The 16,856-nt window shown below is 37.3% G+C and overlaps 1 protein-coding gene across 5 annotated transcripts in view; it reads left to right on the forward strand.

The window, feature by feature from the left end:
• Positions 1–16,856, forward strand: part of OPHN1 (oligophrenin 1) — a 510,840-nt gene that overhangs the window by 257,497 nt on the left and 236,487 nt on the right. For all 5 annotated transcript variants that reach the window (XM_032845576.1, XM_032845578.1, XM_032845577.1 and 2 more), the window contains one exon: positions 14,186–14,287. In XM_032845576.1, coding sequence (XP_032701467.1) covers positions 14,186–14,287 — 102 coding nt within the window. The remainder of the gene's footprint in view (positions 1–14,185; positions 14,288–16,856) is intronic.

Consider the following 16,856-nt stretch of genomic DNA (forward strand, 5'->3'; position numbering starts at 1 on the left):
ATTTGACAGAGATCACAAGTAGGCAGAGCGGCAGGCAGAGGTGGGGGGGGGAGCAGGCTCACTGCTGAGCAGAGAGCCCCACTGGGGCTCGATCCCAGGACCCTGGGATCATGAACTGAGCCGAAGGCAGAGGCTTTAACCCACTGAGCCACCCAGGCGCCCCTCAGTTTTTTTTCTATACATCAAGAGTAAGGCAGAAGTAAGAGAAATTAAGGAGTCAATCTCATTTACAAATGCACCCAAAACCATAAGATACCTAGGAATAAACCTAACCAAAGAGGCAAAGAATCTGTACTCAGAAAACTATAAAGTACTCATGAAATAAATTAAGGAGAACACAAAGAAATGGAAAAATGATCCATGCTCACAGATTGGAAGAACAAATACTGTGAAAATGTCTATGCTACCTAAAGCAATCTACAGGTTTAATGCAATCCCTATCAATATACCATCCATTTTATTTCAAAGAAATGGAACAAATAATACTAAAATTTATATGGAACCAGAAAAGACCTCGAATAGCCAGAGGAATGTTGAAAAAGAAAGCCATATTTGTGGCATCACAATTTCAGACTTCAAGATCTATTACAAAGCTGTCATCATCACGATAGTATGGTACTGGCACAGAAACTGACACATAGATCAGTGGAACAGAATAGAGAGCCCAGAAATAGATCCTCAACTCTATGGTCACTAATCTTCAACAAAGCAGGAAAGAATGTCCAATGGAATAAAGACCGTCTCATCATCAGTTGGTTTTGGGAAAATTGGACAGCCACATGTAGAAAAGTGAAACTGGACTATTTCCTTACACCACACACAAAAATAGAGTCCGAATGGATGAAGGACCACCATATGAGACAGGAATCCATCAAAATCCTTGAGGAGATCACAGGCAGCAACCTCTACAACCTCAGCCACAGCAACTTCTTCCTAGAAACATCACCAACGGCAAGGGAAACAAGGGCAAAAATGTACTATTGGGACTTCATCAAGGTCAAAAGCTTTTGCAGAGTAAAGGAAGCAGTCATCAAAACCAAAAGACAACCGACAGATGGGAAAAGATATTTGCAAACGACATATCAGGTAAAGGGCTAGTATCCAAAATCTACAAAGAACTTACCAAACTCAACACCCAAAGAACAAATAATCCAGTCGAGAAATGGGCAGAGGACATGAACAGAAATTTCTGCAAAGAAGACATCCCAATGGCCCACAGGCACATGAAAAAGTGTTCTGTATCACTCGGCAGCAGGGAAATACAAATCAAAACCACAGTGATATACTACCTCACACTAGTCACAATGCCTAAAATTAACAAGTCAGGAAACGACAGATGCTGGTGAAGATGTGGAGGAAGGGGAATGAAAGAAGAAAATGAAAGAAGATAGTATCAGTGGGGAGACAAACCATAAGAGACTCTTCATCTCACACAACAAACTGCAGATTGCTGGGGGGAGGGGGTAAGGAGAGGGTGGTTGGGTTATGGACATTGGGGAAGGTATGTCCAATGGTGAGTGCTGTGAAGCGTGTAAACCTGGCGATTCACAGACCTGTACCCCTGGGGCTAATAATACATTATACGTTAATAAAGAATTAAAAATTTTAAAAAGTCTCTTATGGTTTGTCCTACTCCCCAGTCCCATCTTATTTCATTTTTTCCCTCCCTACCCCACATGACCCCCTGCACTGCCTCTCAAATTCCTCATATCAGAGAAATCTTATGATAATTATGTTTCTCTGAATGACTTACTTCACTTAGCATAATACCCTCTAGTTCCATCCATGTTACTGCAAATGGCAAGATTTTGGGTTTTTTTTTTTGATAGAAGCATAGTATTCCATTGTGTGTGTGTGTGTGTGTGTGTGTGTGTGTATACACACACAGACCACATCCTCTTTATCCATTCATCTATTGATGGACATCTAGGCTCTTTCCATACTTTGGCTATTGTGGACATTGCTGCTATAAACATTGGAGTGCATGTGCCCCTTCAGATCACTACATTTGTATCTTTTGCATAAGTACCGAGTAGGGGGATTGCTGGGTCGTAAGGTAGCTCTATTTTCAATTTTTGAAGAAACTCTATACTGTTTTCCAGAGTGGCTGGAAATGTCCAGCTTACATTCCCACGAACAGTGTAGAAGGATTTCCCTTTCTCTGCATCCTCGCCAACATCTGTCATTTTCTGACTTGTTAATTTTAGCCATTCTGAGTGGTGTGAGGTGGTATCTCACTGTGGTTTTGATTTGTATTTCCCTGATGCCGTGTAATGTGGAGCACTATTTCATGTGTCTCTTGTCTATTTGGATGTCTTCTTTGCAGAAATGGCTTTTGATGTCTTCTGCCCATTTCTTGATTGGATTATTTGTTCTCTGGGTGTTGAGTTTGATAAGTTCTTTATAGATTTTGGATACTAGCCCTTTACTTGATATGTCATTTGCAAATATCTTCTCCCATTCTGTCATTTGTCTTCTGTCTTTTGGCTTTGATGACTGCTTCCCTTACTGTGCAAAAGCTTTTGATCTTGATGAAGTCCCAATAGTACATTTTTGCCCTTGCTTCCCTTGCCTTTGGTGATGTTTCTAGGAAGAAGTTGCTGTGGCTGAGGTTGTAGAGGTTGCTGCCTGTGTTCTCCTCAAGGATTTTGATGATGTCTCACATTGAGGTCTTTCATCTATTTTGAGTCTATTTTTGTGTGTGATGTAGGGAAATGGTCCAGTTTCATTTTTCTGCATGTGGCTGTCCAATTTTCCCAACACCATTTGTTGAAGGGACACCCTTTTTTCCATTGGACAGTCTTTCCTGCTTTGTTGAAGATTAGTTGAACATAGAGTTGATGGTCTATTTCCTTTAGGTGTAGGGTTAGAGTGCATATTTGAGACTGTCCTGGTTCTTTGTTTCTTGAGAAAGGCTTGTATCACTCTCTACTTTCCTCTCAGGACCACCTTTGCTGTGTCCCACAGATTTTTAACAGTTGCGTTTTCATTTTTATTTTTTACCATGGAATTTTTCAATTCTTCTTTAATTTCCTGGTTGATCCATTCATTCTTTAGTAGGATGCTCATTAGCCTCCATGTGTTTCAGTTCTTTCCAACTTTCCTCTTGTGGTTGAGTTCTAGTTTCAAAGCACTGTGGTCTGAAAATTTGCAGGGAATGATACCAGTTTTTTGGTACCAGTTGAGACCTGATTTGTGACCCAGGATGTGATCCATTCTGGGGAATGATCCATGTATACTAGAGAAGAATGTGTATTCTGTTGCTGTGGGATGTGATGTCCTGAGTATATCTGTGATGTCTATCTGCTCCAGTGTGTTTTAAGGCCTTTATTTCCTTGTTGATCTTTTGTTTAGATGATCTGTCCATGGGGGGTGTTAAAGTCCCCTACTGTTATTTACTGTTGTCAATCTCTTTCTTTGATTTTGTTAGTAATTGCCTTATATAATTGGCTTCTCCCATAGATATTTAAAATTCTTAGGTATTCTTATTAGACAGACTCTTTCAGTATGATATATGTCCTTCCTCATTGGTTATTATAGACTTTGCCTTAAAATTTAACTTATTTGATGTAAGGATTGCCACCCCAGCTTTCTTTTGATATCCATTAGCATTGTAAAGTTTTTCCACCCCCTCACTTTAAATCTGGACATGTCCTTGGGTCTAAAATGAGTTTCATCCAGACAGCATATCGATGGATTTTTTTTTTTTATACATCCTGATACCCTGTGTCTTTTGAGTGCGGTATTTACCCCATTTACATTCAGGGTAACTATTGAGAGATATGAATTTAGTGCCATTGTATTGCCTGTAAGGTGACTATTACTGTATATTGTCTCTGTTCCTTTCTGGTCTGTTACTTTTAGGCTCTCTCTGCATAGATGACTCTTTTCAATATTTCCTGTGGGGCTGGTTTTAATGTTTGCAAATTCTTTTAGTTTTTGTTTGTCCTGGTAGCTTTTTATCTCTCCTTCTATTTTCAATGACAGCCTAGCTGGGATATAGTATGCTTGACCACATATTTTTCTCGTTTAGCGCTCTGAATATATCAAGCCTGTTCTTTCTGGCCTGCGAAGTCTCTGTGGATAGGTCTGCTGTCTAACATTTCTACCATTGTATTTTACAGACCTCATGTCCCAGACTGCTTTCAGGATTTTCTCTTTGTCACTTAGACTTTTATGTTTCACTATTAGACGATGGAGTATTGACCTATTTTTATTTATTTTGAGGGAGGTGCTCTGCACCTCCTGGATTTTGATGCTTGTTTCCTTCCCTAAATTTGGGACGTTCTCTGCTATAATTTGCTCTAGTATACCTTCTGCCCCTCTTTCTCTTCTTCTTCTGGGATCCCAATTATTCTAATACTGTTTTGTCTTATGGTATCACTTATCTATCAAATTCTCCCCTTGTGATCCAGGAGTTGTTTACCTCTTTTTTGTTCAGCTTCTGTATTCTTCATCATTTGGTCTTCTATATCACTAGTTCTCTCTTCTGCCTCATTTATCCTGGCAGTAAGAGCCTATATTTTTTATTGCTGCTCATTAATAGCTTTTTAAATTTCAACTGCTTAGATTTTGGTTCTTGTATTTCTCTAGAAAGGGATTTTATTTCTCCAGAAATGGATTCTCTGTTATCTTCCATGCTTTCTGCAAGGCCTGCTAGCACCTAGATAATTGTCATTCTGAACTCTGGTTCTGATATCTTACTCATGTCTGTATAAATTAGGTCCCTAGAAGTTGGTACTGTCTCTCTCTCTCTCTCTTTTTTTTTTGAGGTGAGTTTTTCTACCATGTCATTTTATCCAGATAAGAATAGATGAATGAGAGAGTCAAAATACTCAAATGGTAGCAACAACCCCGGAAAAATATACAGTAACCAAATCAGAAGAAACCCAGAACTGGTGGGAGAAGAAACTAGGAAAAAAAAATACATATATACATACATATATGAGTATATATGTGTGTGTGTGTGTCACACACTGTGATCACAGTATATATATCCATCCATATATATATATATATATATGGATGGTATATATATATATACATATGGATATTAGATTGGTGAATCGAGCAGAGCCACACACTTGATTTGGGGTCATATTTTGGTCTGTTATTAGAAACTGCCTCCCAAAATTTCAAAGAGAAAGAATATATAAATATAAATAAGTCTAAAGATGAGGAAGGAATGGAATATGACTGTAAAGATGAAAATTAAAAAAGATTCTAAAATAGAAATTGAGAAGATAAGTTGGTTGAAAAAAAGAAAGAAAGAAGAAGAAAGAATATGATCAGGCTGGAGACTAGAATAATGCCATTCACTAGATTTAGGGTATATTCTGATCTATTTGACGAAAGTGTATCCCAAAATTTTAAAGAAAGACAAACCGATATGTATCCAAAAAATTAGGTTAAATAGAATGAAGGGATAGAATATGTCTATAACAATGAAAATTGAAAAAGACTTCTAAAAATTTATTGATAAGATAAAGTAATTAAGAAATGTTAAAATAGGAAAGAGGAAAAATTAAAAAAAATTAGAATAAGAAAAAATAAAAAAATGATCTTTGAATGACTAAAGAATCATGGGAAGAAACACATGCATTCTATGTGGTGTATTCCCATAGCTCTGAAGTTTTGCAGTTTTCATTGATTGGTGAACTTGTTCTTCCCTGGATGTTCTTGTTGATCTTTTGGGGGAGGGGCCTGTTGCAGTGATTCTCAAATGTCTTTGTCTGAGGAGGAATTGCACCACCCTTGCCAGGGGCCAGAACAAGTTATCTGGTCAGTTTTGCTCTCAGTAGCTTTTGTTCCTTGAACACTTTACACACAGCTTTGGAGTACAGAAATGAAGATGGCGGCCTCCCAATATCTGGCCCAGAGGAGCTGAGAGCTCAGGGTCCCAGTCCTCAATGTGTCCTCAGAGATCAGCAGTTAATCATTCCTGTCTCCCTGGTCTCCAGATGCATTCTGTGCTTACTCAGCCTGTGACTGTGCATTTCTGTCTCTGGCACATGGTTCCTTCTGGAGTCTATGAAACCTGTAGATTCATACCTCATGCTCCCACGCCTTTCCTCTTAGAGGAGGAAGGAGGGGGGTCTCCCCGCATCTGCCACTTGTGGGTTCCCTGCTCAAAGAGCATTGGCCCAACTGTGCCTCGTGTCACAGTTTATGGTAACCTAGAGCTGAGAACCAACTCTTTGGCTCTGTCTCTGCAGCTGGCTTCCCCACTCTGATACCTGGGAGCTCTACCACACTCAGACACCCTGGTCTTTTGGCAACCCCTTGGGTCCTGAGATGACACTGTCCCTGCAAGACCTCCACCCCCCAGCATAGCCTCTAGAGTGACGTCCCTCAGTGGAGCAGACTTTTAAACGTTCTGATTTTGTGCTCTGGTGCTCTAGCACTTGCTGAGAGCCTACTCCTCCCCCCCGCAGTTTATCTTCCCATATATCACCTTGGATTCACTTCTCTGCACATCCTACCTTCCAGAAAGCGGTCAGTTTTCTATTCCTAGAATCACTTCTCTTCTTCTCTTCAATATCATGTTGGGTTTTTAGGTGTTCAGGATGGTTTGATAACTATCTAGCTGAACTCCTGGGACTCGATGATATTGAGGTGTCCTACTCCTCTACCATCTTGCTCCTCTAGCCTAGAAAATATTCTATGTATAGTTGAGAGGTATGTGTTTCCTGGTTTTCTTAGGTGAGATGTTTAACATGTGTCTGTTAGGTATAGATAATTTCTGGTATTGTTTGTTTTGTGTTTCCTTATTGATCTTCTGTCTATATATTTTATCCATTATTGAAAGTGGATATTGATGTCTTCATCTAATGTAAAATAACATAATTTTCCTTCACTTTTTTGAATTATCAATGAGTTTAAGTTTTAATTTAAATTTAATTTAAAAGTTAGTTAATATACAGTGTAATATTAGTTTCACATGTATAATTTTGTGATTTAACAATTCCATACATCTCCTTTGTTATTTCTTATCCAGGATTTAAGGGTCTCACTCATGTCTTCCTCTCTTTTCTCAAGTACTATTTTTATTATTATGATCTTTAAATTATCAAGCATGTGATTTATTTCACATCTGTTTCACTTAGCTCTCTGGCCATGGCATGTTCTGTCCATTTATTTTGGATAAATTTCTCTGTCTTCTCATTTTGTCTATGTCTCTGTGCCTGTTTCTCTGTGTTAGGAAAGTCAGCTACATCTTCTGTTTTTGAGGTTAATGGCCTTATGAAGAAGAGGTCTTATGGTGTCTTGCCATGTCATGTCCCCTGTTCCCCAGGTTCTGACACTTTCAGTAGTGTCCCCAGTGTGTGCTGCATGTGTTCTGCTGTTTTGTCCTCTCTGATTTATCCTTTAGGTCAGTCATCTGTCAGGGTTCTCTTTGCCTGTTATGGGCAGTGTTTAGTCCTTAGCCTCAGTGTGGTACATTTTAACAAGATGTGCCCTGGTATGATTGTGAAATGACACCTATCCCCCCCTGCTCTCAGAACTGAGGCTCTGCAAAACTCTCATATTGAGATACATGGCATGAGCAGGGGTGTGGGCAACTCTTCCCAGGGAGGGTCCCCACCACACTGGGACTGAGTCAAGGATGACTGCAAAGGGTGGTTCCAATAGAGTGTGGGAGATGGAAGACTTGTAAGCATGTGAAGTAGGAAGGGTTGGTGTTTACACTGGTTTCTGCATGTGGCCCTGTGCTTATGTGGAGGTGTTGGAGGATAGAAATGTCACTGGGCAGGTTCTTTGTTCCCAGAGGTGTCTCTTCTTGAATTCTGTCTCTCTGGAACATGCTCTGAGATGAGTGAGTAATCTCCCAACTCTATGCCCCTGGGTCTTCAGATTGTTCCTTCCATGCTGTTTGTCACCAGATTGTTTGCCTGACTTTTCTCCAAGAGCACTGCAATGCCTTTGGACTCTATCCCAGCCAAACCTGCTTGCCTTTAAAACTCCAGGTTTTAACCCTGCTGGTTGTAAGAACTCAAGAAATTTGGACCCTCTTGTTTTCCAAGCCAATTGCTACAGGAATTCATTTTCCTTGTGAACTCCCCTGTATGCTAGTGTGTCTCTCACCCTTCCCTGTGACTGCAGCAGCCATGATCTGTTTCTCTCCCAAAGCACATCTCCATTCTTCCTACTTTCTTTCATGTGGCCTCTATTTTTTGCTGTGGAATTTATTCTTCCTGTGTTTAGGTCAATTTCTTGGGTATTTAGGATGGTTTGATAGTTATCTAGTTGTACAGGAAATTAACATTAATGAAATATATATATAAGCTATAAGTAATATTTAGATTGTCATAAAAATATAATTACTGAGTATAAATCAAAGAAAAATTGCATTAAAAGTATATTGGGTGTATCAGGAAATGGTTTTGGGTTGGGAGCAAAGGAGATGGTGGTGATAAGACAGAGGAAAGAGTTAAATCCTCATCTTTCTTTGGAAGTTAATAGATAATGCACAAAACTTAAAACTTCATAATAGGAATATAAATTTATTTTGAGATATTAGACATATGGGAGTAAATACTAGGTAATTAGCTTAGAGACAGAAAGAGGTTATTTCTAGAGAAGAGGAAATAGGAAAATATGACTGGGGATAGCTGCTTGTCTTAGCCTACTGCATGGAACTAGATGATAATTTGAATTTTAAAAAAGTAATAAAAGTCTTGAACATGAATGCTTCTTAAGTGATCACATGGGCATTATAAGTGTAATGCTGCAAGCAAATTTTTTGGTTCTGTTTTCTCTATTCAGTCTCTCTTTAAGTATAAATTTCTATTAAATAAGAAAATTTGTTAGATTTAAACCTAGCATTTAGAGTTGGTAGTTGACATACAATAAAGAAATTCACATCCTGCTTGGGAAAGTTGTATTCTCAATGTATAGGGTTCCTTTCCTTCTTCATCTGTCTAACAAATGTCTTAATACAATTAACTTGAGGATGGACAGTGACCGTTGACCAGAGCCTCTGCTATATTTGACTTTGGAGTCAAATTATACCTGAAATGAACGTTCTTTTTAACTGATATTGGAATGTCCTGGAAATAGTAGGCTGATGTCACTGATTTTTGACATTAGTGGAATTAAATGTAAGTGAACTCCAGAAGAAATAGAAAATCTTAATAGACTTTTAGAAAGAAAAACTCTGGACTAACTGGACCCACTGGGAATTCAATCTCATGTTTAAAGAGTTAACACTTACCTTTTGCAAACTCTTCCAAAAACAGAAGAGGAGGAAATGCCTCCCAACTCATTCTATAAGACAAATATTACCCTGATACAAAAACAAATGCATAACAAGAAATCAAAACTACATGCTGGTATGTCTCATGAATAGAGTTGTTCCCCCTTATCTATGAGGGATACATTCTAAGACCCCCCCCCAAAGTGGATGCCTGAAACCTTGGATAGTACCAAGCCATGTATGTATGTATGTATGTATGTATGTATAGATATTAAATTTTAGTACCAAGCTGTATGTATGTATATGTGTATGTATGTATATATGTGCATGTGTATGTGTATATATATATAATTTTTCCTATGCACACATATATATTTATAATATATATATTTAAAAATATATATAATATATATTTATAAAGTTATAAAAGATTTATAAAGTTATAAAGTTTATAAATTAGGTACAGTAAGAGATTAACAATAATAGCTAAAAATAAAATAGAACAATACTATAATGAAATTTGTAAGAATGTTGTTTCTCTTTCTCTCTAAATACTTTTTGTACTCTATTTACCCTTCTTTACCCTTCTTGTGATAACGTGACATGATAAAATTCCTGTGTGATCAGATGAAGTGACATGAATGACATAAGCACTGTGACATATCTTTAGGCTATTTTTGACCTTCTGATGTTAAATCAGAAAGAGGATGTTCTTCTTGTAGACTTTGATGGACTTCAGTAACTGAAATGTGGGAAGCAAAATTGTGGATACCGGTGTACTACTGTATAGTTGTAAAAGTTCTCAGCAAAATACAGGCCAACCAAATCCAGCAGCATATAAAAATAAGTGTATACCATAACCAAGTGAAATTTGTCCCTTGAATACATGGTTGGTTTAACATCCAACAAAAATCAATCAATATTGTATAACATATTAATGGGTTATAGGACAAAAGTACATGAACATCTCAGCACAAAGAAGTCTTTTGACAAAATCCAGCACCCTATCATGATAAAAGTATTTTACAAACTAGGAATAGATGGGAACTTTCTCAACCTGATAATTGAGAAATATAAAAACCAATTACTAATACCATATACATAATAGTGAAAGACTATAATCTTTCCCTCTAAATCAAGAAATCATGGGTGTCCACTCTTGGCACTTCTGTTTACCATTGTTCTGGGGGTTCTACCCAGGATAAATAGCCAAGATTGGACAGGAAGAAGTAAAACTGTCTCTATTTGCTGATTACATCATCTTATATATAGAATCCTAAGTTACACACACACACACGCACACGCCACTGGAATTAGTTCATGAAGGTTGCAGGATACAAAATCAATATACAAAAATAAATTGTATTTCTATACACTATTAGTAAATGATCTGAAAATTAAATTTAAAAATTCCCACTTGCAGTAGCATCAAAATATTAAAGTGCTTACGTATAAATTAAAAAAAGTGCAAGTCGTATACATTGAAAAGTACAAAACATTAATGGTATAATTTAACTAAGACTTAAATAAATAGAAAGATAAATAGAAACACATCTTGTGTTCATGAGTCAGACTTCATATTGCTATGATAGGATAGTTACAGAATTGATCTGCAGATTCAGTGTCATCTTTACCAAAATTCCAGCTGGCCATTTTTCATAGCTTGATAAGGTAACCTTAAAATCCAAACAGAATACTAGATAGAAAAAGAAATATTGAAAAAAAGAGTCACAGTCTTTAATTTCAGAACTTGCTACAAAGCTATAGTAATCAAGGCACTATGGTGCTGACATGAAGATAGATATATAGATTAATAGAATAGAACTGAGAGTCCAGAAATAAACCTATACACTTAAGGCTAATTGATATTTTCTGAGAATGCCAAAACAAATCAATAGGGAATGAATAATCTTTAGAACAAATGGTTCTGAGACTACTCACTCTCCATATGCAAAAGTATGAAGTTGGAGCCCTGTATCACACTGCGTTCAAAAATTAAAACCAAAAAATATAAAGTTCTTGGAAGAAAATATAGCTATAAATCTTCATGACCTTTAATCAGGCAGCGTTTTCTGAGATATAACACCAAAAACACAAGAAATTGAAGAAAATAGGCTGATTGGACTTCACAAAATTAAAAATGTTCATGCTTCAAAGGTCACTACCAATAAAGTACCAAAACAACCCAAAGAATGGGAGAAAATACACCACAGGTGGTATTCAGAGTTATGTAATAAATTCTTGTAACTTGAAAATATAAAGATACAAACCAAATTTATAAATGAGGAAAATAATTAAATAAACATTTCTTTGAAGAATATACATATGTGTGTATGTATACAGGTACACAAAGGGTCAATAAACACATGAAAAGACATCATTAGACATTTGGAAGTCAAACTACAGTAAATGCAAGTTAACACCCACTAGGTTATTTGTAACCAAAAAGACACATAAGAGTTGGTGAGGATGTGCAGAAATTGGAACTCTCATTCATTGCTGTTAACAATGTAAAATGATACACCTGCTTTGGAAAACCGTTTGGCCGTTTCTTAGATAGTCAAACACAGAGTTGCCATATCACTCAGCAGTTCCATTACTTATGTATATATGCCCAAAAGAATTGAAAACATGACCACAAAAAATCTTGTACATGAATGTTCACAGCAGCATTATTCATAATTGCTGAGGAAATGGAAATAACCCAAATGTTCATCAACTGATAAATTTATAAAGAATACATGGTATATCCATATAATCAAATATTATTCAGCCATAAAAAAGAATGAAGTACTGATATTTGGATGAATCTTGAAAACATGCTAAAGTATAAGTATATACTTATAAAGTATAAGAAGATGCACATATGGTCACATATTGTATGGCTAGAATTATATGAAATCTCTATAATACACAAATCCATAGAGACAAAAATTAAAGTGTGGCTTCTTGAGGTGAGTATTGGGGGAAGGGAGGAAATGACCGCTAATAGGTATAGGGTTTATCTTAGGTGATGGAAATATTCTGGAATTAGACAGCAGTGATGGTTGCACAACTTTGTAAATACACTAAAAACCCCTGAATTATTCACTTTAAAAGGATGAATTTTATGATATGTGAATTACATTTCATAGTTTTTATTTTAAAAAAGGAATTGGAGGAGGAAGTGACCAACAGAACTTTATCTGTTCTTAGAAAAGTCGCAGACATTTTCTGGCCCTAATGCTTTCTTCAAGGAATTGCTACTTTGAAAAATTCACCAGCTATAGGAACAGTTTATCTTACCAATGTTTTGTGTGAAAATTTCTATCTCATGTGTTTTGGTATGAGTTTGGGCTAGGGCTATAGACCTGCTTCAGTTTTATTCACAAAGTTTCTTGGTTATTTACAGGCCTCCTGAGTGTAATTCCTCGTATAGTCATCTGGGCTCTATTTGACTATGTGGAAGAAATCAAATAGATCTATATATTATGTGACCTTGGGCGAATTAGTTCACTTTTTTAGAACCTTAAGTTCCTTTACAACATCTATTTCTCAGGGTTTTGAAGACTAAGTGAAATAATGGATTATAAGTACCTACTTCACTGCCTGACCTGATGTGGGCCTCAGTTAATGATAGCTTCCTCTCTACTTCTTTATCTTTGGTAAAAAGCACTTTCTTTCCAGGTCAGAGGTCACTGATTTCTGTCTTGGCTTTCTGCCTGGGATCAGATTGCCTCTAGAAATAAATCATGGGGGAGGTTTTTTTTTCCTTTCTTTTTTTTTATTTTATTTTTTATAAACGTATACTATATTTTTATCCCCAGGGGTACAGGTCTGTGAATCGCCAGGTTTACACACTTCACAGCACTCACCATAGCACATACCCTCCCCAATGTCCATAACTCTACCCCCCAACCCCCCTCCCCCCAGCAACCCTTTTGCTTTTTGTTTTTCTTTCTTCTTTTTGTCTGTGTGTCTCTTGCAGTAATTGGCACACTGTAGGTGCTCAGTGAATTTGGATTTACTATGACACAACAGTCTTTTTACATGAATTTCCCAGCATGGTGTTAAGAGGATTGCAGAGTGTCAGCATTACTGTGTAACAGATGAGCATTTTTAATGCTCCTTTGGAGCTGTGTGACTTTCGGTTGTGCTGAGGAAGAGAACTTAATTAAATTTCATACTGAGTTCTCCATCTTCTGTAAGGCTTTTGGACTCTTGCTCTCTAGCTACATTTTCCAGGATTGTTTCCTCATTTTTAATAGCATCTTTTAATAGGCAGTAGCAAAAACTTAAACAGTGTCAAAGAACTCATCATTTATAGGGGCAGTCTAAGGTTCCTATTGCCTTGGAAATGTTTTACTTAGTATTAGTCTGTCTAAATGCATTGTATCTTACTTTTAAAGGCATATATTTAGTTTATCACTATGTTCCTTCTTTCTCCTTTGAAAAAAATGAATGAGTAGTTAATGCATGTGAAAAAAAACAAGAAAAATACTGGGAAGAAGAAAAAGTAACAAGTGTATAGGCCCATCTTAAGTGTCATTTTCTGTGCAGCAGCTCCCAGAGCCTTCAGCTCTACTAATAGGAATTTCCAATTGTGTAGGTGGAATGGTTCAGGGTTATATTTGAGGAAAGTGAAACTGCTAAGACCAATGCAAAAGCAAATTCTCTCTTTCTTTATTCTTTCCAGAGGCTAGAGAGATTGGAAAGCTGACACATGAAACCTGACACTGCATTCTTTATTCTCAGTTCTGAGTGGAGTGAATTAAAAACTATAGATATCTTTTTTTTAAGATTTTATTTATTTGACAGAAAGAGAGATCACAAGTAGGCAGAAAGAGAAGGGAAATAGACTCTCTGCTGAGCAGTGAGCCCGATGCAGTGCTCGATCCCAGGACCTGAGATCATAACCTGACTCAAAGGCAGAGGCTTAACCCACTGAGCCATGCAGGTGCCCCCAAAATACATAGATATCTTAATGTGTGCTTTCTCTCCCACATCTAGGAGCGGAAAAAAAAATTTGAAAAGGATGGTGAGCGGTTTTATTCCTTGCTGGAACGGCACTTACATCTATCTTCCAAAAAGAAAGAATCTCAGTTACAAGAGGTATGTTCATAAAGCTTGTTCCCACCTTCCTTTGCTGGCTGTGCCTTGGTAACATGGGGATCTTCCTATTAAAAAGTTTTCCTCCTGCCCTGCCTCAGCAAGGTTCCATTATAATATTAGTGCTTACAGTTAAAATTTTTGCCTGGGACTCAGGAGCCTTGAGTTCTCAAAGCAGCTCCTCCAATAACTTACCATGTGACATTTTTGTTATTGTTTGTTTGTTTTTTGGACCTTAGAATAATTTAATACATAGTGTTTATGTTAGCAATAAAATGGAAGTATGAGAAAATAAAAGTTCACCATACAACACTATTACAATACTATTGACTATATTCCTTATGCTATGCCTTTTATTTCTGTGACTTAGTCACTCCATAACTAGAAGTCCGTATCTTTCACTCCCCCTCACACATTTTGTCCACCCCTTTTCCTTTGGCAACCATCAGTTTTTTTCTCTCTATTTATAGGTCTCATTCTGCTTTTTGTTCATTTATTCGTTTGTATTGCTTCTTAAATTCCACATATCAGTAAAATTATATGGTTATGAATCTTTCCAGTTTGACTTATTTCACTTAACATAATACCTTCTAGAGCCATCCATATTGTCACAAACAGCAAGATCTCATCATTTTTCATGCCCGCATAATTTTCTAACGTCTACATCTTCCCTATCCATTTATCTATCAATGAATATTTAGGTTTTTTCCATATCTTAGTTACTGTAAATGCTGCAATAAAGATAGGGGTGCATATACCTTTTTGGATTAGTGTTTTTATTTTCTTTGTATAAATATCCAGTCGTAAAATTTCTGGATCATATGGTAATGCTAATTTTAATTTTTTGAGGTGCCTCCATACTGTTTTCCACAGTGGCTGCCCCAGTTTACATTCCTACCAGCAGTACTTAAGGGTTCCTTTTTCTTCACATCTTCCCTGACACTTGTTATTTCTTGTCTTTCATGGTGTGACTGTGGAACATTTTTTTCTTGGCCTCATGTTCCCTGTCAAAGGAGGAGTGGTACTCAGTGATCTCCAGAGTTTCTTTCAGTTCTATGTTTCTGATTTCAGTATCTACATGAGGATAAAGTTAAACTACTGCTGTATTTGACAGATCAGGAGCAAATCTTCTACATTTTTCCCAAGATATTCCAACATTAGCTTTTTTTTTTTTTTAATGGGCTTTCAGTGACTTCAGTTCAATTAAGCCACTATTCCAAGTGTGTATTCCACATGCCAGGTACTATGCTGGGTACAACTGGACTACAAAGACAATGAGACATACTTCCTGTCCTTCTGCAGCTTCTAATTGGAATGCTAAAATAAGAATACACATGATAGGGGCACCTGGGTGGCTCAGTGGGTTAAAGCCTCTGCCTTTGGCTCAGGTCATGATCCCAGGGTCCTGGGATCGAGCCCCACATCAGGCTCTCTGCTCATCAGGGAGCCTGCTTCCCCCTCTCTCTCTGCCTGCCTCTCTGCCTACATGTAATCTCTGTCTGTCAAATAAATAAATAATCTTAAAAAAAAAGAATACACATGACACTTAAGTAGAGTTTTTATGGACTGTAACAAAAATGTGTATGCGGTGTCCTTGTAGTGGTGGGAAGGTGTTGAAAGATAAAAAATGCTTACATTTGGATGTGGATATTTGCCTTGGTACCATAGTGGTGCCCATTCAACAAAAGGTAAAGTCTTTGACAGAAATGGAGAAATGGACCTCTCACATGGAGGGAAGTGGTCCCAGGAATAGAAAACAAGGAGTATGTTTGGAATATGTTTTGACCAGAATTTTCATTGCTATTGGAGAGTAGTGAGAGACAAGATAGGATCAGGCAATTGAGGTCATATTATAGAGTAATAGGCTCAGGAGTTTGTATTGAATTATTTTGGCCCTGGGGGGGGATCATTGAGAGCTTTGGTAGTACAAGCAATATGAGTAGAATTCTGTTTTAAGAATCTTAAACTGTCTGAGGTTGTAAGATGAATTAGACCTGAGAGAGAGTGGAAGCAAGAAAACTAGTTTAGGAAACTATTGCTATGATCTAGAGGAGAGAGCCTAAGTCACAAGAGTGGCACTGGAGAAGGAAGGGAAGAAATTAACTGATTAAAACTGTTTTCAGTGGTAGCGTGCCTGGGTGGCTCAGTCAAACACTGGACTTTGATTTCAGCTCATGTCATGGTCTTAGGGTCATGGGATTGAGCTCTGCACTGGGCAAGGAGCCTGTTTAAGAATTTCTCTCTTCCTCTCTCTCTGCCCCTCTCCCCACCCATGTGAGTTCTCTTTCTCTCTCTCTTTCTAAAATAAATAAAACCTTAAAAAATAAAACTTTTTAATGGATAGATCTATGTGTTGAATAATAGGTCCAGTAAAAGTTGGAGATATTTTAGATTCAAGTATAAAAGGAGACACTCAATTGAGTAAAGTCTTTGACATGGCTATGAAAGTTCTTAGAAATCATCTTATCCAAGGTTACACAGATTGTGACAAAGCTGAAGCTTATCTCCTGATACGTTCTTTGGTGGCTCTCCATTAATTATATCATGTCAGGAGCCTCGGTGGTGAATAGAG

This window comes from Lontra canadensis, unplaced genomic scaffold (genome assembly GCF_010015895.1).
Source record: "Lontra canadensis isolate GAN:19392208 unplaced genomic scaffold, GSC_riverotter_1.0 scaffold166, whole genome shotgun sequence".
Taxonomy (NCBI): Eukaryota; Metazoa; Chordata; class Mammalia; order Carnivora; family Mustelidae; genus Lontra; species Lontra canadensis.